The sequence below is a fragment of the Nycticebus coucang genome, chromosome 9 (genome assembly GCF_027406575.1).
Source record: "Nycticebus coucang isolate mNycCou1 chromosome 9, mNycCou1.pri, whole genome shotgun sequence".
Classification (NCBI taxonomy): Eukaryota; Metazoa; Chordata; class Mammalia; order Primates; family Lorisidae; genus Nycticebus; species Nycticebus coucang.
Genome location: NC_069788.1, coordinates 122942413 through 122970167, shown reverse-complemented (window position 1 = coordinate 122970167; position 27755 = coordinate 122942413). Strand labels below are relative to the sequence as shown.

General features: G+C 37.9%; 1 protein-coding gene across 11 annotated transcripts in view; it reads right to left on the bottom strand.

Annotated features, from left to right (window-relative positions):
- The window catches only part of GPHN (gephyrin), a 708676-nt gene that overhangs the window by 377563 nt on the left and 303358 nt on the right, over positions 1-27755 (bottom strand). For all 11 annotated transcript variants that reach the window (XM_053602269.1, XM_053602258.1, XM_053602260.1 and 8 more), the window contains exon 4: positions 11257-11349. In XM_053602269.1, coding sequence (XP_053458244.1) covers positions 11257-11349 — 93 coding nt within the window. The remainder of the gene's footprint in view (positions 1-11256; positions 11350-27755) is intronic.

The window sequence follows — 27755 nt, the reverse complement described above, 5'->3', positions numbered from 1 at the left end:
TTGTTTTATGTCATTCATTCTTTTTAGCATTACCCGGCATTTTTTTGAAACAATATAACACAAACCTACAATGTCCTTTGTGTTTATAGAACAAACTTACTAACGACTTTGAAATATTTAATACCTTAGGGAGAAGTTTTACATTATTTTACATTCATCAAATTAATATTTTCACTTTTCATCAGTAACTTCTGACCCCATTTAAAATTATTTGTGATCCTAAGTTATATACAGGTAAACATGTCTAGAAACAATTTCTTTTCTTACACAGCAGAACTATCAAAGACAAATTGGTGATAAACAATATAATACGGGCCCAGAATTATATTTCTTAATTCCTATCTGACATGCCAGTATTATATTTTAGCTATTATAAGAATTGTAAATTGAGGGGAAAAAGGAAAGTAAAATTAGTAAAATTATTTTTGGGTGGTCCTATGTTACTTTTATGGTCATTTCTTGTTTTAAAGACTGGAGAGTTCTACAGACCTATGCAATAGATAATTCAGATACTATATATATAATATGATGTGAGTCTATGAAAAATCAGGTTATTTACAATCAGGTCAATTGCCTCTTCAAAAACAGATATTGGGGAAGACGTTTATATGTATTTTAAACTCATTAAAAAAAAAAAATCTTTCATACAACTTCCCCATGTAGTTGCTCTATGGTATTTCTTTAAAACTCCTCATCCTTTTTGAAGAATTAAAATCTGCACTCCTGCCCAAAGCCAGTATTCAGAGAGGCAAGAGTGCTGTTTGTACTGTTCTTTGTTTTCTAGTATCTTCAACCACAGGAGATGGTACAACAGACTTATCTGAGCAGAAATCATGAATTCATTTTCATAGGAGAGGCTACAGTTAAAACAGCAACATTCCAAGCTGAAAATCCCCTTTAAAAACCTTGTTTTTCTGCTTAACAAAATGATGGTTCTTTAAGACAAGAGCTCGCAAGTAAATTAATAAACTTCTCATTCATTTTCCTCAAACCACTTGTCCTCATTCTCTGTTTGGCTTTGGGACAAGTACCAAACTTTCAATAACAGAATTTGGTGTCTCTGAGTGTATCCTTCTGCACCCTAAAGGAATGGCACCCTGCAACTCTTGCCATGGCTGGAAAAGGCAAATGACAACAAACACAAAGTCTCCCTCTCCCATATTAGATGCAACTTCTTCCAGTGTAAACCTCTCTGAGGAGAAGGAAATGCATTTGAGAAGAGTCACAACCCCTTGGCCATCTCGGTAGAGTGTGTACACCAAAACCCTTGATTTCACCCACTTGGGGAACATACCACCAGCCCCGTGGTAGCACATATGGTTGTGGCACCATTTGGGGAAGGAAATCCCAATTCAGTGGAAATAGGTAAGCTGAAGAATTCATTCCCTTTTGGATTATGAGATGATGGTTCTTGTTTGAGATTGTGGTTCTCAGTGCTCCAGTGGCACAATTGGTTAGCATGTGGTACTGACAGAGATTGTGGTTCTCCTTTGTACTGTTCCTGTTTGTTTGGTAAACCTTGGCATTTGAGATTGTTTACATTGGGAATTCACTGTACTTATTAATTTATGTTTGTTGCTGGTTTTGAGTTTTATTTCAACATGGGAGGCTCCATTTCTATTCCATCTGAAAGTCCCTTGGGGAGAATCTTGGCTGAATGGTTAACTTATAGCTATAAATCTATGTCTAAAAAGAGAATGACGTTTTGTTATACTACTGCTTGACCAATGTACATGCTAAAGTGTGAGGAGAAGGGGCTACTGAATGGAACATCAGTGTACTATTTTACACACTGGAATTACTTTGCTAAAGGTCAGGTAAATGGGGTGAGATCCTGTATGTACAATCTTTCATACAGCTGCATAATAAAAAGGCTGAAAGGCCTGGGACAAAGTAAGGATAAACAGACCTTGAGTGATAAAACTAGGGAGGAATTAAATAGGTTGGATCTCATGAACCTGCTCCCCCACCAAGTTTCCCATCTTCTGGGGAAGGCACTACGGATTTACCCATGCTTGAGCTTACACTGCTGAGGCCCCCTTGTCCCATCTGCTGTGGCCCCTAATGAGGTGGTGATGGGGTACACAAACAGGAGCAGCTTTACCCAGCCAAAGCCCCAGGTCCAAACTATAGTGAAAGGAAGCCCGCATGGAGCCAGGCCCAGATTGCCACCACTATCTTGGCACTGTTAGAGGCGGCTGGGGAGGGCTCAACGGGAGCTAATTCTTTACTCCCACATGTGAGTCAGGTATAGGAATAGAATCTCTTTCCAAGACCCAGAAGGGAACTCAATTTGGCCGGAGAGCACCCATCGCTGGGGCAGGGCAATTTCCATTATGGCAATATCAGATGGGGATTTTGAATGCACAAGGATAGCTGGCAGAGTATTATTGGACTTATACAAATTAGGATTATAATGCGGATGCACGTGGTGTGACAATAAATCATTATCAAAAGTGTATTCTGACAGGCCTCCACAGAAAGCACCTAGACAGAAGAGTTTGAAAAAGGTCCAACAATTACAACAAAAAACTAATGAAGATTTCTCTAAACTTCCGGAATGCATCTATCAGACATATCAGAAATATTCAGATATGAATCCTGAGGCCCCTGAAAATCTGTACATATTTAATATGATTTTTATAGGACAGGGTGCTTCAGATATAAGAAAGAAGTTGCAGTATGTGGAAGAGGCAATTAGCATGAATCCCTCACAATTTTTTTTTTTTTTTTTGTGGTTTTTTTTGCCGGGGCTGGGTTTGAACCTGCCACCTCCGGCATATGGGACCGGCGTCCTACTCCTTGAGCCACAGGTGCTGCCCCTCACATTTTTTTGATATCACCTTTGAAGTATATAACACTGGGGAAGAACAGAAACTGAGATCTGTGTTAGCTGTGCTAACCAAGGGTCCTTTGAGACAGCGAAAGGAAAGAGCAGAAAAGTTTGCCCCAGTTTGAAACATAATCAGTATGCTTTTTGTAAAGAGGAAAAACATTGAAAAGAATGGTTCCCCAAACTGCTAAGGGCTCAAGGTCACAAAAAAAACCCCAAGACAGCAAATGGCTTTTTGAATCCAAGAATCTGATGATGACTGAGGTGGCTGTGGATCCATGATCCACTAGTGACACAATCTAAATTTCCTCGCAGAAGCCCTGGGTACAACTGATACTGGGGACTTCATTAGTGGACTTTTATTTGACTCAGGAGTGCCACTGCCACTAAGCCATGTGGGCAGAAGTTGTTCAGGGTCCCTCTTGGCTGTTACGCCAGGCCCTGTTACTAGCCACAGATGGCACTCTACAAGTCAGGTAGGGGGTGAGGGCCAGGCGGTGGTGCTGAGGGACTTGTCACTGCAGGCCCAGGTGGCAGGCCCCAGGAAACTGCCAATGGAGTAGGTATTACTCCATCCCAATGTCTTGGTGGCCATGTTGGACCTGGGCTGGGATGTTAGGAGCTGCTCCAGAAGCAGCAGCAGCAGCAGCTCACCTCTGACAGTGCCACCAGGCTACTGCTGGTTTTCAATGTACCAGAGCCTAGTGAAGCACACTGGAGGCTGCCATGTAAGAAGAAGTTAGTTCAATTCTTTTTGAGGTCTACTACAAAATTAGTAAGGCTGTATGGCCAGGCAGGACCCCAGGACATGCAGAAAGAGTTTAAATTCCCCATACCAACGAGTATTGATTCATGCAGGATGTATGTACCATGAATGATATTATAAAAGTGACCATGAATAGTATTCAGTCCCATATGAATAGTAGGATCCTGAGAATAGGATGACCTCACAGCACTGCTGGACAGTGTTGCCTCAGGGGTCTAAAACCTCTCCTACCCTGTTACTAAGAGCAAAGTCCTTGCTGAGGCTCTTTGTTAAAGAGACAGATGTGGAGACCTTGATGTGGCAAGACCTCTGAAAAACTAAAGCAGAGTCTTGACTGACACCTTGCTTTGGGCTTGCTTGATTTGCAGAAAGAATTTAAATTATGTTTGTGAAAATTAGGAAACGAGCCTTGGAGTCAAAGTATGATGTTGAGAGACATCCCACAGATAGCAGCAATTGGACAATCCTGTGAAAGAATGGCCTCCTTGCCTCCAGGAAGTTTAACTTTATTAGAACAGAAAGGAGGGTTATTGGCTTACTGCAGGAAGGCTAGGAAAATAATAGGTCATCTTTTGGACAATCCAAATGTTAAATTAAAGACTGTCCCTGTTACCACTTGAAGAGAATGAACCTATAGCATGACTGTTTACAGCAGCGATTTTCAACCAATATGCCATGAGAAGATCTTAGGTATGCCACACACCAAAAAAAAAAAAAAATTTTTTTTTTTTTTTTTTTTGAGGCACAATTTCACTTTGTAGCCCCCAGTAGAATGCTGTGGAGTCAAGCTCAAGGCAACCTCAGACTACTGGGTTCAAGTGACTCTCTTGCCTCAGCCTCCTGATTAGCTGAGATTATAGGCAACCCTCACAATGCCAAGCTATTTTTAGAGAGAGGGCCTCGCTCTATCTCAGGCTGGTCTCGAACTCCTAAGCTCAGGAGATCTGCCCACTTCGGCCTCCCAGAGTGCTGAGATTATAGGCGTGAGCCACTGCACCTGGCCCTGCCATGAAAAATTTTAAAGATCATTAATTAAATTATTTTGAAAGAAGTTCAAAGTACAGTAAGTATATTCTCTTTTTTGCTCCTTTTTTTTTTTTTTTTTTGATCAACATAATGTAAGTGTGCTGCAGAAGTTTAACTACTGTTTCAAGTATGCTGGGAGACAAAAAAAAAAAAAGGTTGAAAACACTGGTTTGGAGATTCTTGAGGCGGTTTATTCTAGCAGGATGGATCTGTGCATACCACTTAGAGGAAAAGGGGCTCTTGATAGCAGGAAAGAAGAATATAAAGTACGCCACTGGAATAATGGCCCTGATTTAGGCCATGATTGAACCCAAGCAGGTGACCATCATGCACTGTTCTTGTCACTAAAAAAAAAACCTCAAAACAAAATAAAACAAAACACCAGGCTGCTAGCAGAGCTAAGGAGGCTGCTAAAGGGTATCTGTTCTTTATGGTTTTGATACCCTGGCTAGATTTAGATCAATATAAAGCCCCTTTAAAACTAAAGACTGGGGCTCTGAAACTTGGAAAGACACAGCTATGTGGAGACAGAATCCTTCTGGATTCATTCTTCTAAACCCTTGGTCTGGCCCCATTATGAGGCATCTATATGAATGTACGCAATATGGTCCTTTGTTACCATTTTGTTGCAAGTGGTATCCTCTTAAATGAGAATATCGAACAAATACAGTAGAGCTGTCCTTTATGTGCTCAAAACAATCCAAAGACAGAAAAGTGACCTTCTGAACAGTGAACCCAACATGGTGAACCAACCCTTTTGATGACTAGCAAATTGATTTCACTCAGATGGCCTAAAATGACTGGAATTTGTATTAGTAGATATCTTTGCAGGCTCGGCAGAGGCTTACCCTACTCGAATGGACAGACTGTTTGACATTACCAGAATCTTTCTGAAGGAACTTATTACAAGATGTGGCTTCCCTTACTCCATATAAAGTGATAATGGACTCCCCTTCGCATTGGAGGTAATCCAGCAAGTAAGCCAAGCCCTGCATCTAGAATGGAAATTGCATGCATCCTGGAGACCTCAGTCTACAGGAAAAACAGAAAATGAGTCATACTTTAAAAGAAAACTACAGTAAAATTGATGCAGAAAACCCATCTACAGTGGTATAAAGTTTTGCCATGTGCCAAGAATAGCTGGTAAAGGTAAGTCGAGCACTTACGAAATGGGAGACCCTTCCTACTACCCTGAGGTAAGTATGGTAATATAACCATAGGTAAGAGAGGAAGGTAAAGCATTATGTCAAACAGACAAAATAAATTTTAACCACTATGCGTACGTTTTCATCTTTCAGTTTCATGACTCAGTTGGAAACACCCCTCCATCCCTTCAGAGGACAGGGTATTGACTAAAGCATGGAAAGAACAAGGACTTAACAACTGGCAGAGAAGTGAAAGGGACTCTGTGAAGTGCCTCTAACAACTCACACATTGTTAAAATTTCCAGGAGTAAAAGAGATATACCATGGAAGAAGAGTACCAAGGTCTCTAGAGAATGATCCAGCCTTTAGATAACCTAAAGTATCTATTTACGAAGAAGGAAAATGAAACATGTTGATATTCTTACTAACTTTTCTTTGGGTTATTTGTTCTGTTTACAGGATGACAGAATCCTCCTTAGTGAGGATTTCCCAAACTATCACCTCTTCTGCTGATCTGTCTCAAAAAAAAAAAAAAAAAAAAAAAAAAGGATAAATCTCTCATCTTCTAGCTGGGTTTATCACGCTAGACCTTATTCTGTGCAAGTATTCTTACACTCTCAATGTGCAGAAGCCATTCTCTCAGATCACCTACACAGTGCCACTATTAGTTCCATACTCACGGTCCCATGTTTCTTTCTTGTCTAGCCCTGTATCAGATATTATGTACAAGGTGACAATAAGGACCCACAGTCCAGCTATTGTCTTAGATAGGTAGCAGAGTAAAATCTCTCTTATGAGGTATCTTCCATTTTGCCTTGCCAATCCTCATAGATGTAGTTGGTGCTCACGCTATTTTTCACCTGGTAATCTGTTGCATTTTTGTAAAACCCAGAAAGAGCAATGACATAAATAAGTATAAAGCTTGGTTGGGCACAGTGGCTCATGCTTGTAATCCTAGCTCTGTAGGAGGCTGAGGCCATTGGATTGCTTGAGCTCAGGAGTTTCCGACAAGCTGAGCAAGATAGAGACCTCATCTCAACTAAAAATAGAAAATCTAGCCAAACATCGTGTTAAGTGTCTATAGTCCCAGCTATTCAGGAGTCTGAGGCAAGCGGATTGCTTAAGACCAGGAGTTTGAAGTTGTTGTGAGCTATGACACCATGGCACTCTACTTAGGGTGACAGAATGAGGCTCTGTCTCAAAAACAAACAAACAAACAAACAAACAAACGAAAAAACAAAACAAAACAGGGATAAACCTTCCATCTACAACATCACCCAATTCAGCAGGAAGTAGTTCAATGACTTTGTTGTCCCTTCTCCCACAGATATGGAGGGTAAAATCAGCAGTGGGGAATATGTAACAGAAGTAAGGATCTGAAAAGGGGCAAAAAGTTTTAGGAGTTGTCTCTCTAATACCCCTCACCCTTTTTGAAGAATTAAAGCCTAAATTCCTGGCCAGGCACAGTGGCTCACACCTGTAATCCTAGCAATCTTGGGAGGCTGAGGCAGGAGGATTGCTTGAGCACAGGAGTTCAAGAATAGCCTGAGAAAAAGCAAGACCCTGTCTTTACTAAGAATAGATAAAATTAGCAAGGAGTTGTGGTGGGCACCTTTAGTCTCAGCTACTTGGGAGGCTGGGCAGGAGGACTGACTGAATCTAGGAGTTTGAAGTTACTGTGAGCTAGGCTAAAGTCATGGCACTCTGGTGCCTGGGCCAACAGACTGAGATTGTCTCAAAAACAACCAAACTGGCGGCGCCTATGGCTCAAAGGAGTAGGGCGCCGGCCCCATATGCCGAAGGTGGCAGGTTCAAACCCAGCCCTGGCCATAAACTGCCAAAAAAGAAACAACAACAAAAAAATCAGAAAAAAACCTGCATTCTTGTGTGAGGCCAGTAATCAGAGGGGAAGGGAAGTGTTCTTTGTTTTCTAGTATCTTAAACCATAGGAGATTGTTCCACAGAATTATCTGGGCAGAATTCACAAGATAAGTCTTTCACTGGAGATGCTATAGATAACCAACAATAGCCTGAAGTAGAAAATTCCTTTTAAATAAACACTGATGGCTATGGCACAGTGGCTCATGCCTATAATCTTAGCACTCTATGAGGCTGAAGCAGGTGGATATTTAGAGTTCAGGAGTTGGAGACCAGCCTGAGCTAGTCCCTACAAAAACAGAAAAACTAGCCAGCCATTGTGGTGGGTACCTATAGTCCCAGCTACTTGGAGGCTGAGGCAAGAAGACTGCTGAGGCCAAGTGTTTGAGGTTGCTGTGAGCTATGATGCCACAGCACTCTACCTCTGGTACAAAAGTGAGACTGTGTCTCAAAATAAATAAATGAATGAATAAATAAATAAACATAAATAAGAAAATAAATAAACACTGATTGTCTGCTTAAAGGGAGGACAATCGTTCTTTAATACCTTAGTTTGCATATCCTCATTTGCCAGCAAATTAATAAACTTCTCTTCCTTTTCCTCAAACTTATTTGCCTTCATGCTTTGTTCAGCCTCAGGGACAAGTATCAAACTTGAACTTTCAGTTACAATATGAAGCTTACTCTATCAAAATTCAAAAGTAATTTAACAAGATTGTGACTTCATGGATATACTTCAAACCAGGTACATTTGTCCATTTGGTAGTTGCACAGCAACTAATAAAAAATATGTAACCCTTACAAGTTAACTCTTACATAAAATATCAGTTAATACTTCTCACTGAATGCTAACAGGCATTACCTTGGTAATTTTATTTCCCTCGTTTTATAGGAATATAAGGCAGTGTGATTAAATAACTAGTCTATTGTGGTACCGCACAAAAATATATTTAGTGTTTATACCTAGTTATTGACACAGAACTCTTAAAATCCTAAGCATTTTCTAAGAGATAGGTGCACCTTTCGTTATTCCTAACAAACCCCTTCAGACCACAGCAAAATTTATGCTAATAAGGCAATTTAAAGTGATTAGAAGGTTGGAACTGTCAGTCCTACCTACTAAGGGGAGGACTGGAAATACAGCTTTACAAACATTCTTGAACAGTGAGAGCTATAAGATTTAATGAACATATCAAGGTGCTGGAAGGGTACTGCATGTGAAGAGGTCACAGAACCTCCTCCCCACCATACCTTCGCTATGTCGCTGTGCATGTCTTGCATTTGGCTGTTCCTGAGTTATATCCTTTATAATAACTTGGTAATAGTAAATAAAGTGTAAGTGTTTCCCAGAGTTTGCAAACTGTACTGAGAAGTTATCATATCTTAAAGCAGGGGTCCTCAAACTATGGCCCACGGGTGATTGTATTTGTTCCTGTTTTGTTTTTTTACTTCGAAATAAGATATGTGCAGTGTGCAGAGAAATTTGTTCATAGTTTTTTTTTTTTAAACTATAGTCCAGCCCTCCAACAGTCTGAGGGACAATGAACTGGCCCCCTGTTTAAAAAGTTTGAGGACCCCTGTCTTAAAGCAAGTGGGGAGCTAGTTGTAGGAACCAACTGACTTTGTAGTGAAGTAGGACAGAAGTGTGGGTAACCTGGGAGTCTGATTCTTGTCACTAGCATCTGAAGGGAAGGCAGTCTTGTAGGACTGAACCCTCAGACCTTTGGAACCTAGCACTAACTCCAGGTAGGTAGTACCCAGAACTGAATTGAAATGAAATAAAGGACATTTGATGTTTGGAATTGGAAAATTGGTTGGTGTGAGGAACATACTCCACATATTTGGCATAAGAAGTATGAATAAAAACAGCCCATTTATGCTCACTTTGTTGGTATGTAGCAGAAACAGTATTCAAAGGTTTGAATTCTTAGCCTAGCATTTGGTATTAAACTGAAGCTCTATAGGATAAGAAATACATTGCGATGCAAATTATTTCCCCACAATTAAAAATAATGCTGTTACATACTTATTTGAGTTTTCAAGGTTTTTTTCCTACTTTTGAGACATAAAAATATGAAAATATCAAACTGTCACAAAAGATATAGGGATATATAAACCTAAAGGGCATTTATTTCAGACACTTAACACAGTACCCAAACTCCAAAAATTCAGGTCTTCAAATATAAAGTCAATTTTCTTACAACCAAAACACAACATACCCAGGAGATAGCTTCCTTTCCAATCGTATTTTTTTAAGTTATTCACAGTATGAAAGAAATTAAAAAATTAGCCAAAAGACCATTTATTGATAGGAGCCAGAAGCAAAATAAATTTTGTGAGGATGACCTTCTTATTGATGCAGTTGAAGTTAACAATCTTCTAATACAACTCTGTTTTGATGACTTTAGAAGCAAAATCATTTTATTTATAACCTTAATTAGAGTAATAACAAAAAAATTAGGTGCCATAATTTTTCTGCAGAAGAGGAGAAAATATTTTATTACTTGTTTAAAAAACTGTATTTTCTTATACTAGTGCAGTGTTTCTCCAAGTTTGAAAGTATGGTCTCCGCATCAACAACATTTGCATCATTTGCATCACAACTGAGACCTTGTTGGAAATACAAATTCTCAGGACCCACTGCAGATTTACTGAACCAGAAACTCTAGGGATGGGACCCAGCAGTCTGTGTTTTAATAAGCCCTCTTATTGGTTCTAATGCAGGCTACCGGTCAAAAACTACTCTACTACCATAAGAAAGACAGGCATTATGTATGCAGAGCATACATAATGTATGCTTTGTTGTTTGTAATAAGGTAGTAGATATAATATTGTAATGATATGAAAATAGAAGGACAGAGTTAAGCTGAAATTGAGCCAAGAAATAAGCTTTTAGGGGGTAAAGAAAACAATGTCATAAGTGGTAATACCTTACATATGCCTCCAAAGTGACATGGGAAATTCATGGCTTCCTTAAAAAGTAAAAGACTTCTCATCTTTGTGTTAGTGAACACTGCTTACTCTTCATTCTTTCCCTAATTTTTTTTCTGTACAAAAATGATTCTTGTGGTATGAAGCTTAGATATTAATATTCTGCTTTTTGGCCTATTGTATTCTTTACTAAATGCAGATCACATTTAAAATTGTGAAAAACACAACCTTTTCCCATCAATAGTACTGTGAAATTGGTATAAATAGTATGATGCAGCCATCCTACTGTACTTCGAGATAGATGACAAAGGTACCTCAAGAAAAGGAAAATCAGATCCAGTTTTGAATTGTATTTACCAAACTCATCACACCAGATGCCATGGTAACAAAATTCTGCCATCACCTCCATTGGTGATGCACCTGAACTTCTGCTGACGATGTAGACAATAAGAAAATAAAGGATTAGCTCCAGGACAAGTTCAATCTTCCTCATATTGTATCATTTCTAGTTAAAACTTAAAAAAAAAAAAAAAAATCAAAGAAATACTTTCATAATTGTTCCAGAGAAAAATTTTTGTATCTTTAGAATTACAAATCACTTGTACCTAGCAAAAGTATAAAAATATAGTAATAGTAACATTACTTCTTCAATATGAGAAAGACATGTACTATCTCACCTCTGGGGTGACATCTCGTGGTGCAAATCCTGTTCCTCCAGTTGTCAATATCAGATTAAGTTCCTTTTCATCACACCAATCTATTAGAGTTTCCTGAAAGAAAGAAAGAAACAAACAAAACCAAACAAATAGTATTGTCACATGCAGAAGAACTTGCCTGCCTTTTCAAAACACCCCAATCCTCAAATACTTCATATACAGTGAAGACATAGATTTTTTTCAATCAACAAGAAAATTCTGAAGAACAGTTTGTGGACTAGTTTTACTCTTGATCAGAAAGTACTGCAGATTTGGGTATTTCTTTTATTAATTATAGAAAATGAGGATGCAAGCATCAAATTCTTAAAAGTAAATGAAACACAAGTAATACCATAAAGAGAGCTTACAATTAATGTTTAATTAATGTTTATTATGTACTTACATGGCTTGCCTGAACTTCTTTTCAGCCATTCTAAATATAGTACTATAATACTCATAGAGATTAGAAATATATACTATTTGAAAGTGGTAGGAACCTTATCAGATTTGTATCTATGTTTTCTAAAACTACAAAGGAAGTAGAAACAGGATTTTCACTTACTAACTTCTTTTTTCCTTTTTTTTGTTTTGTTTTGAGATAGGGTCACCATGGCTATCATGCAATAGTGTAGCATTACTATAGCTCACTGCAACCTCAAACTCAAGCAATCCTGCCTCAGCCTTCTGAATAGCTGGTACAGATATGGTATGTGTACCACCACGCCTGGCTATTACTAGCAATTTTTTGTAGAGGCAGGGTCTTGATCAGGATGGTTTAAACTCCTGGCCTCAAGAGATCCTCTGACCTTAGCCTCCCAGACTACTAGGATAACAGGCATGAGCCACTGTGCCTAGTCTGCCATTTCCTACCTATTGCTAATTCTATTAACCCATCCTGCATATTGCCTATTTACTAAAAAGGGCAGTTAAGTGCTTACTAAATAATAATCATATACTTGCTTTGATAATATATTGTTATATTACTTGTTTAGAATTCAGAATCAAAATTTAAAAATACAATTACATAATTTAGCTACTGATACGTAGATATAAAATACAAATAGCAGGCTGATAACGAGACATAAAATACAAATTCATCAGTGACAACAAATATAGGATCATTACTTAGAGGAACAAATTCAGGATCTAAAAATAAAAATGATTTTTTCCTTTATCTTTGCACATTTTTTGTTTTAATCTGGTATCACAGAAATGCAGAACTCAGAGCTCAAATTAAGAATATTTTTCACTGCTATGATTAATTAATGGCAAAAATTTATTATTTTTTTTAAAACAATGATAAGTATTCTTATTTATTTATTTTTTATTGTTGGGGATTCACTGAAGGTACAGTAAGCCAGGTTACACTAACTGCATTTGTTAGGTAAAGTCCCTCTGCAATCATGTCTTGCCCCCAGAAGGTGTTACACACACCAAGGCCCCACCCCTCTCCCTGCTTTTCCTTCCCCACTCTCCCATGACCTTAACTGTCATTAATTGTCCTCATATCAAAATTGAGTACATAGGATTCATGCTTCTCCATTCTTGTGATGCTTTACTAAGAATAATGTCTTCCACTTCCATCCAAGGTTAAAACGAAGGATGTAAAGTCTCCATTTTTTTTAATAGCTGAATAGTATTCCTGGTATACATATACCACAGCTTGTTAATCCATTCCTGGGGTGGTGGGCATTTAGGCTGTTTCCACATTTTGGCGATTGTAAATTGAGCTGCAATAAACAGTCTAGTACAAGTGTCCTTATGATAAAAGGATTTTTTTCCTTCTGGGTAGATGCCCAGTAACAGGATTGCAGTATCAAATGGGAGGTCTAGTTTAAGTGCTTTGAGGCTTCTCCATACTTCCTTCCAGAAAGGTTGTACTAGCTTGCAGTCCCACCAGCAATGTAAAAGTGTTACCTTCTCTCCACATCCACGCCAGCATCTGCAGTTTTGAGATTGTGTGATGTGGGCAATTCTCGCTGGGGTTAGATGTTATCTGAGGGTGGTTTAGATTTGCATTTCTCTAATAGATAGGGATGATGAACATTTTTTCATATGTTTGTTAGCCACTGGTCTGTCTTCTTTAGAGAAGGTTCTATTCATGTCTCTTGCCCATTGATATATGGGATTATTGGCTTTTTTCATGTGCATTAACTTGAGTTCTCTATAGATCCTAGTTATCAAGCTTTTGTCTGATTCAAAATATGCAAATATCCTTTCCCATTGTGTAGGTTGTCTCTTTGCTTTGGTTGTTGTCTCCTTAGCTGTACAGAAGTTTTTCAGTTTAATGAAGTCCCATTTGTTTATTTTTGTTGTTGTTGCAATTGCCATGACAGTCTTCTTCATGAAGTCTTTCCCCAGGCCAATATCTTCCATTGTTTTTCCTAAGCTTTCTTTGGGGATTTTTATTGTTTCATGCCTTAAATTTAAGTCCTTTATCCATCTTGAATCAATTTTTGTGAGTGGGGAAAGGAGTGGGTCCAGTTTCAGTCTTCTACCTGTGGATATCCAGTTCTCCCAATACCATTTATTGAATAGGGAGTCTTTCCCCCAAGGTATGTTCTTGTTTGGTTTATCAAAGATTAGGTGGTTGTAAGACGTTAAGTTTCATTTCTTGGTTTTCTATTCGATTCCAAGTGTCTATGTCTCTATTTTTGTGCCAGTAACATGCTGTCTTGACCATTATGGCTTTGTAGTACAGACTAAAATCTGGTATGCTGATGCCCCCAGCTTTATTTTTATTACTAAGAACTGCCTTAGCTATATGGGTTTTTTTCTGGTTCCATACAAAATGCAGAATCATTTTTTCCAAATCTTGAAAGTACGATGTTGGTATTTTGATAGGAATGGCATTGAATAGGTAGATGGCTTTGGGAAGTATAGACATTTTAACAATGTTGATTCTGCCCATCCATGAGCATGATTTGTTCTTCCATTTGTTAAAATCCTCTGCTATTTCCTTTCTGAGGATTTCATAATTTTCTTTATAGAGGTTCTTCACCTCCTTTGTTAGGTATATTCGTAGGTATTTCATTTTCTTTGAAACTATGGTGAAGGAAGTTGTGTCCTTAACTAGCTTCTCATGTTGACTGTTATTGGCGTATACAAAGGCTACTGACTTGTGGACATTGATTTTATATCCTGAAACATTACTGTATTTTTTGATGACTTCCAGGAGTCTTGTGGTTGAGTCTTTGGGATTCTCTAAGTATAAGATCATGTCATCAGCAAAGAGGGAAGAGTTTGACCTCCTCTGCTCCCATTTAGATTCCCTTTATTTCCTTGTCTTGCCTAATTGTATTGGCTAGAACTTCCAGCACTATGTTGAAAAGTAAAGGTGACAGAGGACAACCTTGTCTGGTTCCAATTCTAAGAGGGAAAGCTTTCAGTTTTACTCCACTCAGTACAATATTCACTGTGGGTTTATCATAGATAACTTCAATCAGTTTTAGAAATGTGCCACCTATGCCTATACTCTTCAGTGTTCTAATTAGAACAGGATGCTGGATTTTATCAAATGCTTTTTCTGCATCTATTGAGAGGATCACATGATCTTTATTTTTACCTCTGTTAATATGGCAGATAACGTTTATGGACTTGCGTATGTTAAACCAGGCTTGCATCCCCGGGATGAAACTTATGGGATCATGACGTATGACTTTTTTGATGATAAGCTGTAATCTATTGCCTAGGATTTTGTTGAGAATTTTTGCATCTATATTCATGAGTGAGATTGGTCTGAAGTTCTCCTTTTTGGTTGGGACTTTTCCTGGTTTTGGTATCAGGGTGCTGTTTGCTTCACAGAATGTGTTGGGGAAGATTCCTTCTTCCTCGATTTTTTGGAATAATTTCTACAGAACAGGAATAAGCTCTTTTTTGAAGGTTTAATAGAATTCTGGTGTGAAGCCATCTGAACCAGGGCATTTTTTGGTTGGAAGCTTTTTTATTGTTTCTTTAATCTCAGTGCTTGAAATTAGTCTGTTCAGGAGCTCTATTTCTTCCTGGCTAAGTCTAGGGAGAGGGTGTGATTCCAAATATTGATCCATTTCCTTCACAAATTTCTGGGCATAGAGTTTCTGGTAGTATTCAGAGATGATCTCTTGTATCTCTGTGGGATCAGTTGTTATTTCCCCTTTATCATTTCTGATTGAGGTTACTAGAGATTTTACTTTTCTATTTCTTGTTAGTCTAGCCAATGGTTTGTCTATTTTATTAATTTTTTCAAAAAACCAACTCCTTGTTTCATTAATTTTCTGAATGATTCTTTTGTTTTCAATTTCATTGATCTCTGATTTGATTTTGGAGATTTCTTTCCTTCTACTAGGTTTAGGCTTAGATTGTTCTTTTTCCAACTCCATAACATGGTTTGTGAGTTTGTTGATGCACTGTCTTTCTGTTTTTCGAATGTAGGCATCTAAAGCGATAAATTTTCTTCTCAAAACTGCTTTTGCAGTATCCCACAGGTTTTGGTAGCTTGTGTCTTCATTGTTGTTATGCTTAAAGAGGTTAATAATTTCCTGTTTTATTTCTTCATGCACCCATCTGTTATTCAACAGAAGAATGTTTAATTTCCATGTCTTGAGTGGGGTCGAACGTTTTTGTTAAGAGTTGAATTCCACCCTTAGTGCCTTAATGGTCTGAGAAGATACAAGGTAAGATTTCCATTCTTTTAATTCTGTTGCTATTTGTTTTGTGTCTCAGGATATGATTAATTTTGGAGAATGTTCCATGGGGTGATGAGAAGAATGTGTATTCTTTATTTTTGGGATGGAGTGTTCTATATGCGTCTATCAAGCACAGTTGTTATAGGGTCTCATTTAAATCTCTTATATCTTTGTTTAATTTCTGTTTAGAGGATCTGTCCAGCTCTGTAAGAGGAGTGTTAAAGTCCCCTGTTATTATGGTATTATTGGATATCATATTGCTCAGACTGAGTAAGGTCTGTTTCAAGAATCTGAGAACATTTAAATTGGGTGCATAAATATTAAGAATTGAAATGTCTTCTTCTTGTGTTTTTCCCTTGACCAATATAAAGTGACCATCTTTGTCTTTTTTGACTTTAGTTGCTTTAAATCCACATGTATATGAAAATAAGATTGCAACTCCTCTTTCCTTCTGAATTCCATTTGCCTGAAAAATTGTCTTCCAACCCTTCACTCCGAGCTTTAATTTGTCTTTTGAAGCCAGGTGTGTTTCTTGCAGACAGCAAATGGATGGCTTGTGTTTTTTAATCCAGTCAACCAATCCGTGTCTCTTCAGTGAGGAATTCAAGCCATTAACATTTATTGAGATAATTGATAAGTGTGGTAGTATTCTATTCATCTTATTTTGTGAGAGTCCATTGCTTAGTTTTATCTTTTGCATCAATGTGAAGGTTAGGTTCTGTCCTTTAATTTCTGAGTTTTTACTTTGCTGCTGATCCATTGTGGTGGTCGGTGTGTAGAACAGATTGAAGTATTTCCTGTAGAGCTGGTCTTGTGGCGAATTTCCTCAATGTTTGTATATCGTAAATGATTTGATTTCTCCGTAAATTTTAAAGCTTATCTTAGCAGGGTACAGAATTCTGGGCTGGAAATTGTTCTGTTTAAGTAGATTAAAGGTAGATGACCATTGTCTTCTTCCTTGGAAAGTTTCATTAGAAAAGTCTGCGGTCACTCTGATGGATTTGCCCCTGTAGGTCAACTGGCGCTTACTTCCGGCAGCTTGCAGAATCTTTTCTTTTGTCTTGACTTTGGACAGTGTGTCTTGGAGAGGCTTGGTTAGAGTTGAGGCGACCTGGGGTCTGATATCCATGTGAAAGTAGTGTGTCAGAATTTTTGGTGATATTTGGGAAATTTTCTTTTATAATATTCTCTAGTATGGCTTCCATTCCTTTGGACCATTCTTCTTCCCCTTCAGGGATTCCTATAACTCCATGTTGGAACACTTCATAAGGTCCCATAATTCTTACAGTGAACGTTCTGCTTTCTCTCTCTTCTTTTCTGCCTCTAGAGCAAGAGGAAGTGTACTTGGAGTACTTGGAGGTCACAGGCTGACAGACGGTGCTGCAGAGACACCTACATGGTCCTAGAGTAGCAACAGTTTAAGAGGGAACCGCAAATGAGCAACAAATTATTTTTAAAAAAGATATTAATTATAGACTATCAAGAGTCTAAGTGAAGAAACTACATTCCTGATATAGCTGTAATTTTGTTGTGAGGAAGCCCATAAAAAAATCAAGGAGTGTTATAATAAAGGTGTTTAAGAAGTGGTTTTATAAACCAAAGCTAAAACTTTAATTGTCTGTGCTTCTTCTATCTCTATTAAAAAGTAGAAAAGCGGGCGGCACTTGTGGCTCAAAGGGTTAGGGCACTGGCCCCATATGCCAGAGATGGCGGGTTCAAACCCAGCCCTGGCCAAAAACTGCAAAAAAAAAAGTAGAAAAGCCTAAATACTCACCATTGTAAGCAGTTCATTATTATTTCAGGTATATGAAAACCACTGATACCACAACTAAGCAATAAGCAGATTACCTGACTCCGTTTTTCTACTAATGTATCTTAGAACACATTAGATCTCTTTGTAGCATACCTATTTAACAGAGGTAAAAGTCTGAAAAAGTGCAACAAAGTTTTATGACTTGTCTCTTTAACCCCTCAACCTTTTTTTCTGTTCTTAAAACCTGTGTTCCTTCCCATGGACAGTAATCAAATAGGCAGGAGACTGTTCTTTGCTGTTTGTTTTCTATTGTCTTAAAACCACAGGATTATCTTCACTGGGGATAAGGGCAACCCAAATCACCAATTATAGTTAAACAACAATAGCCTTAACCCATGATGTGTGACAATACATCTGACACGGGTCACTTAGACCTGAGCCCAAGATCTGAAAACCTGCCTTTTAAAAAGCCCTATTTTTCTGCTTAAAGGAAAGATGATGTTTTTTTGAGACACTAGTCCATAGCCCTCCTCATTTGCTGGCAAATTACTATAAACTTCTCTTTCCTTTTCCTAAAACTATTTGTCCTGTTCTTCCTTCTCACTGATTCAGCTTCCAGAACAAGTATGGAAATTTCAGTAACACCTAAGTACTCCATTTCAGTAACACCTAAGTATTCCATCATGGTAATTAAGTGCCTGTGCCATAGCCCATCTCTAAACATAATCCATATACATCAGGTCTTGATAAAAATTGATATCAAATCCAAATCCTGTCAACAAAATATGTCAATATAAATATATATATACATCCATATAAAATACCTGTTTTCAGTATTAATATCAATGGCTATTCAAACTTTCCAAATATCAGGATACTAATGAAGATAGTGAAAAAGGTCCCTTTATACTGAAGAATGCTACTATTTCACAAGAGGCAATGCTTCCTTGCAATATAATTCATCTGATTAAGTAGCAACATGTAATGAGTGTTAATGAGTTAAAAAATAAATGAAACCCTGATCTTGTCAAATAAAAGTTCTCAATCTTGGTTGCATATTGGAATTATTCCTGAAGCTTAAAAAAAAAAAAATACTGGGGTCCCACCTCTGGAGGTCAGCCTGGGCAGTGGGAATTAAAAATCTTCCCATGTAGTTCTAAAATGCACCCAAGCAATTAAAAATTTCTAGCCTAAAGAGTAAATTTGTGTCAGGCACAGTGGCTCATGCCTATCATCCTAACACTCTTGGAAGCCAAAGTGGGAGTATCTTGTTGTGAGCTCAAGAGTTCCAGACTAGCTGAAGCAAAGGGAGAAACTACTTCTACTAAAATAGAAAAGTTAGCGAGGTATTATGGTAGATGCCTGTACTCCCAGCTACATGGGAAGCTGAGGCAGGTGGATTGTTTGAGCCCAGGAGTTTGAGGTTCCTAGGAGCTAGGCTAATGCCAAGGCACTCTAGCATGAGCAATAGAGTGAAGGGGAAAAAAAAAAGCCAATTTGTTCAGTTACCTGAGTGTAAATTTCACAGATAACTCCACTGGGTAGGCCCATAAAGAGAGCGTAACAGCTGAAAATCAGTTGCACCACAGTAACACTACTTAAGGATTTCTAATCCTGGAATGGATAACTGGTAATACTTACTGCATATATTTCTTTCACTTAAATGATATTTAATACTTTGAGGTCAACTAAGTATTTGGGAAGTAATATTTTGTTGTCCAAGGTAGCTGTGTGATGTATAGCAGTTTTTATCTGATCAAAAATTTTAGTTAGGCTTTTAGATTGTAAGGGAGAATATTAACTCTATCATTCACTAACTCGGCCCCTACTAGTAATTCATTTGATTCATTTATTTGATAAAGAATACTTTAGGGGATATTTTTATTCAGTGACTTCATTAAGTAACAGAAGGCACAGTCCCTTGTCTTGAGTCAAGCACAGGACTCAAGCCAGTGGCTCACATCTGAATCTACCATTATCTATAATCTCTTTTCTTAAAGTATGGTATAACAACAGTCTTGGTATTACCTAGAAGCTTCTTAGAAATACAGAACCTGAGGGTCCCATGCAAGCTTTTCAGAATCAGAATCTGCATTTTTAGAAAGATTCTTCAAGGTGATAAATATTCATATTAAACTGAACTATGTGCTACTCTAGTGAATCTAATTTTTCAATTATGTTAAAAAAATAATTTATATTAACTAGTTATTTATCTTAACTATTTATCTCATTTAATTCATCTCATTTAACCTAGTAATTTAGCTTAGTTAGAAAGCAATTTCCCTTACCATATTTGTTTCTGCACCTGTAAAATCCTCTTTATTCTGAGATAAAACTTAGCATTTGTCTGTCTCTACCAAGTAAAATGTCACTGAGGAATTTTGCATAAAACAACTTCACAAAAATTTCTTCTGCAATCTGCTGCAGTATCAAGGCTGAGGTCATTGTGTATTTTAATGACTGGTTTTCCCAGGTCTGGGCTTGGTGGCTCAGGCCTGTAAACCCAGCACGCTGGGAGGCTGAGGCAGGTGGACTGTCTAAGCTCACAAGTTCAAAACCAGCCTGAGCTAGAGGGAGATTAAAATAGGCAGGCATTGAGGCAGGCACCTCTATCAGTCCCAGCTACTTGGAGGCTGAGGCAAGGGACTTGCTTGAGCCCAAGAGTCTGAGGATGCTGTGAGCTGTGAAGCCATAGCACTCTATTGGGGGTGACAAAGTGAGACTCTGTCTAAAAAAAAAACCAAAAACTTCTTTTCCCTATGTGAAGGATATTTCTTTTTTTCAAATTTAATTTTTAATTTCAGATTAATATTAGAGTACATACACATGATTAGGTTACACAGTTTGCTTTTGTATGGTTGAAGTCTCAGTTGTAGTTGTGTCCTTTACTCTGGGGTATGTCATATACCCGTGCAATGTACCTGTTGGGTGGGCACTTAATTTACTGCCTTGAGTTTCCAGGTTCAACAGTAGAATGAAGGTATATTTAAAGGAAAAGAATTTCCCCTTCCCTCAACATGTTATATAATCAACAAAAAAAGAGTAAAAACTCTATAGAGAAAAAACTCTACCAGCAACAACCACAGAACAAAAACAATATAGTTTCGTATCATAAACCGCAAAAGTTGAGTGATCAAGGACAGAAACAAAAGCAAAGACCTGAGAAAGAATAAGGCAGAATTCTAAGACTCCTAATGCTGCTCTAGACCCTAAAAAAAGTCCTAATGATAAGGCTGGGTACAGTGGCTCACATCTGTAATCCCAGCACTCTGGAAGGCCGAGGCAGGTGGACTGCTCAAGCTCAGGAGTTCAAGACCAGCCTGAGGAACAGTGAGAAGCTATCTCTACTAAAAACAGAAAAATTCGCTGGGTGTGCTAGTGAGCACCTACAGTCCCAGCTACTCAGGAGGCTGAGGCAAGAGGATTGCTTGAGCCCAGGAGTTTGAGGTTGCTGTGAGCTACGATGATGCCACTGAACTCTACCCAGGGTGACCCAGTGAGACTCTGACTCAAAAAAAAAAAAAAATAATAATAATAATTATAATAAATTATTAAAATCCCCCAAATTTTTGCTAATGCCTCCAAATCTAGAGAGATGCAAACTGAAAGAGAAAAACTTAACTTTTTCATCTTGTAACCAGTTGCTATTATTTTTATATTTTTTTATTGAGACAGAGTCTCAGTTTGCTGCCCTTGGTAGAGTGCTGTGACATCACAGCTCACAGCAACCTCAAACTCTTGGGCTCAAGTGATTCTCTTGCCTCAGCCTCCCAACTAGCTGGGACTACAGGCACCACAATGCCCGGCTATTTTTAGAGACGAGGCCTCGATCTGGCTCAGGCTGGTCTTGAACCTGTCAGCATAGGCAATCCACCTCCACCTCCCAGAGTGATAGGACTATAGGCATGAGCCACCATGCCTGGCCTCTTAAATTGTCTTCTTTGTACCATTTCCTTTGAGTTTTCTATTATACAATTCGCCCCTCTTGCTCATTGTAGTCCAGTAATTTGTATTTATTTCAGTTCCTTGAACGTGTCACGTTCTTTCTTTTCTGATGGCCTTTTGCTAATAATGTTTTCCTCCTTTTTTTCTGGTTAGTCAACTCTTATTCTTTAGATTTCTTTTTATACATCCTTTCTTAGAGAAGCTCCTTGTTTTATGCTTTCCTAGTATCTTGTAATCTGTTTCGTAGCATTTATCATAATTTTAACAACTACTTCATAAAACAGATTCTTTGTCTTCTTTCTAGCTCCTAGCAGTTCCTTGTACACAGCAGATAATTAACAAATATTTATAAAATATCTCTACATCTATTTTTGTTCCAATATGAGGAGAGAGTCTCAATAGTTTAAGTAATTCAGAGTTTCCATAGTAAAGCAGTTGAGTTTAAGAAAACTAGAGTCAGCTCATAATTTCTGTCATGTTCCTATTCTCTTTTTCCTTCTTTCTCCACAGTAGTATTAACTCCTTTAATGTTAATCCATATTTATTTTTAATGACTTCCAATCTCTAATTCTGTACAGTGTCTTAGGGAATTATCTGAATGTAGACTCCAAGCAACAAAAGAAAAGAAAGTAGTGGCTATGATTGGACTTTTCAGCAATGTCAGTGATGGTGAATTAGAAGTGATTCATGATTCAAAGATAACTTTTGTTACTCATGTAAGAAGTTCTGTCAATAACTCTCCCATTGCTATTCTTTTCCTAATATAATACTCATTCCTCACACATGAATTTCTTTTTCTCTTGCTTCCATTTAACAACAGAAGATAGTAACCTAAATTTAATTCCCTGTTATTTCAGGTGAAACCCCAGTTACTCACCTGTGTTGAGCTTTCTCTAGATAGCCCAACTTAATATTATCTTTTGTCATATATCAGTTGTTATTACTTTGCAAATAATGGTATGTACCTCTGGACACATCATCTTCTCAAATAGACGTATCATAGAGTCACCTAACTAAATTTTGGTTTTGGTTATGCCCCGTTTCCCTGAAAATAAGACATCCTCCAAAAATAAGACTTACTTACAGGAAAGATAAGATGTCCCCTGAAAATAAGACCTAGTGCACCTTTGGGAACACACCTTAAAATAAGACACTGTCTTATTTTCGGGAAAACAGGGTAGTTCTAACACCAATAGCCAATGCTGCAATATACCCACATTCCACCTTCCAACTCTATCAAGATAGTATATGCACAAAGAAGAAATGAATGAATCAATGAAAATAAAATCAACAGGGAAGTCTACACATACACTGAAATGTGGTTATCCCAAACATTGAGATCTTGCTTGAGAAGGGTAGAATTAACTTTTACAATGGAGGCAGCCAAAGTAATTAAAGATTTCCAAATAGCTGACATGTATAACAAGGTTGATAAAAACAATGGAGGAAAAAACTGAATATGTAATCCAGCCTATTTATGCAGATGAGAGGAAATATGGACTCCTGTTTTTAAATTAAAGTTGTTATAGGTTCTAGACCTCTATGAAAGAAAAACTACATGGAATTATGATTATATTTTATAATACAGTAGGACTTCTATAAGCTGACAACCCAAGAGATTGTAACAAACTGGTCAACATGTGGAACTAGGCTTACTACAATGATACATAGATGTGGTGCATGTGTGGTCTATGAAAGTTAGGTCAATTTAAGGATGTGGTCAATGTAGGGAGGTGGCCAACTATGATTCTATGGTTCCACTGCACTTATAATTCAAAATATGTACTTGGTATAATAATATGTAATTATTATACATGTAATTACAGTTTTCTGCTATACAATATGCAAAATATTTATGATTTATTGCTGAGGACAAATTTAAGTTACTTTGAAGCAATCATCTGGAAATTGTTTGCAGTAGTGGCATAGCTTCAAATACTATATTTTTTTTGAGTCTACACCTGAAGAGATAAGACTCAAACCAATAGGACACCAGTAACAATAATTATAATCACCATTACAGCAACAGTGTCTTACAACGTTTAAAATAAGATCCTAGGTCTCTATCCTTTAGTCCTATACTACTGGTTGAATAGAAGTATTAATGGCTTCAGTTGTATTCCCTTATATATTCCATAGTAAAAGTTCTCATAAATCCTAGTAAATTCATGCTTTAAGCATTTTTCAATGTTAGCTTGATCCTATGCTATCATTCCTACTTCTTTACTCAAAGTAAGATATACCTGTGTAACCAACCATATTACATGACACATTCAGTTAAAGTTCTGACAGATATTGGCAGATAATTTGTACATATTAAAATATTTGGTGTGATACTAATGAAAAGTTCATAATATATTAATATGCTGAGTTGTAACTGACAGCCAATATTTAAAGATAAAAATGTTATTTTTAACATCTAGAGCCATCATAAGACAGTTTAAATACTGTATAAATAGTAAGAAGTTTTCTCTCATTATTTTTAGCCTTTTCTATTGCTTGTCTCAGTTTTCCCTTGCTCATCATAATTTCCTTTCCTATTACCTTATCACTATGGACAGAAAAACTCTTATTCTACTGCCTAAGAAATATATTTTATCTCTCTCTTTAGTTCTTGCTTATATTGTAACCTAGTTTTTTCCAGAACAACATAATTTAACTTAACCACAGATGGGCTTTAATTATTCTCTTAAGCCTTCTGATCAAGGAAGTAGGAGCATCAATCTCATTATTTCCATTAGTACTTCAAGGACGTTTTCTATAGCCCTAGTAATGTTTATTAAACAAACCCTTTACCTATGAAGTATCTGATGCCAATTATATCATACCATTTCTACTTCTATTACCACAATTTATCCAATTTCAAGTCAATTACTCCTATAGTTGACACTTTTGAGTCTTTCTTTTTCCAGGTCTTAACCCCACCCCTCCCCCCAGAGGTAAGATCAGAGTTTATTAAACAAAAAGGAATACAGAAGGAGTAAAGAAGCACCAGAGTTTCTTGCAAAGGGGATGATCCAAGTCGGAAGTCTCCCACATGGGCGCTTTTGTCTAGGGGTATATATTACATTTTGCCCAGGACTTGGTAGGTAGATAAAAACACCTTTACAAACTTAATGAGTATATCAACAGGTCTTCCTTCTTTAGTACCATCAACACATTCTTTTGTCAAAATCTGACTCATATGATGCCAGGGTTTAACTTTAAAAATTCTTCCCAATATTTTTACAATAAGTATATTTAACAGTATATTTAGATAAATTAATTTAAAACAATATTAAAGTTCAACCTAAAAGTTATTTTCTCCATTAACCCTCTATTGGCCTTATAGTTAGAATTAATGTTTCCCTGTTCTGACTTAACAAAGTGTCTTCTGTCTTCTATACCACATATTCCATTTGTGATACAATCATTATGATACAGGACAGGTGGCGCCTCAGCTCTGCTGAGCTCTAGGACCTGCTGCCTTAGCCCTGGAGGTGTTGGTACGGCAGCCGGTAGAAGAACCAGCAGGCTAGAGGGTAGGAGGGTAGGCAGGTAGCCATGGGAGGCCGGTGGGCCAGAAAATTGCTGGGGAGACACCAGCACCTTAGGTCTCCCTCCCCTTGCATTTGCCCCTTAACAGGGAAGCCCCCATTTGCTAGCTCTGGTCAATTTCATGTAAATTTCCTAGGCTTGGGAATTAAAGGGATTGTAGCCATTTATTTGTTACTGAGTTCAGGCTAAATGTAACTACAGAGGATCCCATGTGACTATATATACCACTGGATAAAGAGCCTGGAGAGAAACAGAGAAAGAGAGCTAGAGAGTTTGTTCCCTGACCTGGGTTCTCTCTGCCAGGAGCTTTGGTGTTTTTATATTCTTTTCTTTTCTATAAATAAATCCTGTCTTAACACTGATTTGTGGTCCATGGATTCCTTCTTCAAAACACGGAGACCAAGAACCTACTGAAGACAAAACTCTGGTATCAATCATACATACATTTCTTGATTTTCAAGGATGGCTTTTAGAGAGCTCAGACATGGTTGGCTGTGCTATCTGGTGGCTTTTGTATCCTGGCCAGTCAATGGTTTACTCCCTTTCAGGATTTGACAACAAAGGACCCCCTTTGCCAGGTACATGCATGTACTCAAAATTTAGCTTACAATTTTAAGGGTATTCCTAGACTTTTTTCTCCCTGGACCTTTGCACATCACATAAAGAAGTCCTGTTTTTACCAGGATTTGTCACCTAAACCCTGATCTTGCTAGTCCCTGGTTCCTTTGTCCTGTGGAAGACCAAAGGTGACCAAGATCGCTTCTTCCCTTAATAGTGGCAGATTTTATTGTCCCCTGCATCCTCAAGTCTGGGAAATGTACCATCCCTCTCCCCAGCCATCCTCTGGGCTTCAGGATAGAATTTCCTGGTTTCTCTAATGATCAACTCTCTCCTTAAAACCAAGATCAGGAAGGAATGAACCATTTTCTCAGTTTTGTATGGATGAAATTAGTGCTATTTGGCTCTTTAGACACTTTGCAGGCAGCTTAATTAACCTTTTCCTTCTTTTTTGGGGGGATAGAGTCTCTTTCCGTATAACTCGGTAGAGTGTCGTTTATATTCTAGATTCCAAAGGTGTTGCCCTTTGTCCTGTTGGTAATAATGTAGTTGACCAGCAACGGGGCTTCTGAGGATGCTAATTCTTAAAAACATAAGTCTGATACTGCTTCTGTTTTTCATTGGCATCTGATCTTAAGTAGGCCTTTACTTGGTTGCCTCAGCTTGCCATCTGAGCAGTTGCTGACGACAGGCCAGGCCTGGGTTAAACTTGGAAATATGCTTGGCCATTGTGTTCTGGGGCCTTTCAGATCAGCTCTGCTACAATTTTGGCTCACAGGACTGCAAACATAGCCCTGAAGTTGCCTTAGGGATTAACAGTGCCTTAAAATGTGCCAGGTTATGAGGTAATTAATCAGGTTATTTGACTTCAGAGTTAACCTGCCAGGCATAGATATTGCAGATGTGACTCTTTTAAAGCACTGTGAAGTCAGATTACTTTAAAATGATGTATCACAAAGTCAGGGAGAAAAAGCAGTTGTGATCCTGGCTCACAGGATCTGTTTTATGCTAAATATGGGAACATTGTTTCCACTCTTGCCTGTGAAATGGAGCTAATGTCTTCTAACATGTCCGCATCACATGGTAATTAAAAAGATTAAGCAAAATAATAGCTTGTAATTTATAATTATATGTAAATAAAAGAGGTTATCATAAAAAAAAAAAAGAAAAATTGTCTGATGTGACTCTGGGATTATTTGTAAAGTAAGCAAACCAACTGACATGGAGGAAGCTGGAGGGTAGAGAGTGGGGCTGAAAGTTCCAATCTCCACATTACATGGTTGATTACTCTGGCAATCAGCTCCCATGCTAAGAGTATCAAGAAGTCTGAGAAGAGTCACCTCATGTCTTAGTCTGTATTGTTTTGCCATAAAGGAAAACCTGAGGCTGAGTAATTTATAATGAAAAAGGGTTTATTTGGCTTACAATTCTGGTGGCTGTAAAGTTCAAGATTGAACATCTGAATCTGCTAAGAGACTCAGGCTGCTTCCACTCATGGTAGACTGCGAAGGGGAGCTGGCATGTGCAGAGATTAAATGACAAGAGTGGGAGAGTTGGGGGGAGCAATAGTTACGAGAAAGAGAGACAGAATGTTTTTAACACCTAGCTCTCCTGGAAACTAATACACTGAGAACTAATTTGCTCCCAAGGGAGGATATTAATTTATTGATGAGAGATCTGCTCCCATGACCAATACCTTCCAATAATGCCAACTGCCAACATGGGAAATCAAAATGTCTATGTGAGGTTTAGAAGTGATGAACATCCAAATGATAGCACCTCATCAAAATAAAAGTTGGTCCCATTTCTTAGGTAATTGCAAGAGATTTAGGAGCTCTATGTCAGGCACTGGGATTAAAGACCAAATATCAGAACTGCTATGATTTAAATGTGTTCTCCGAAGTCTTTTGTATTGGAAACTTAATTCTCAAGACAAAAGTGTTGAAAGGTGGGCCCCTTAAGAGGTGATTAGACCATGAGAGACAGCCTCACGACTGAACTGAAGCTATTATTTTGAGACGTGG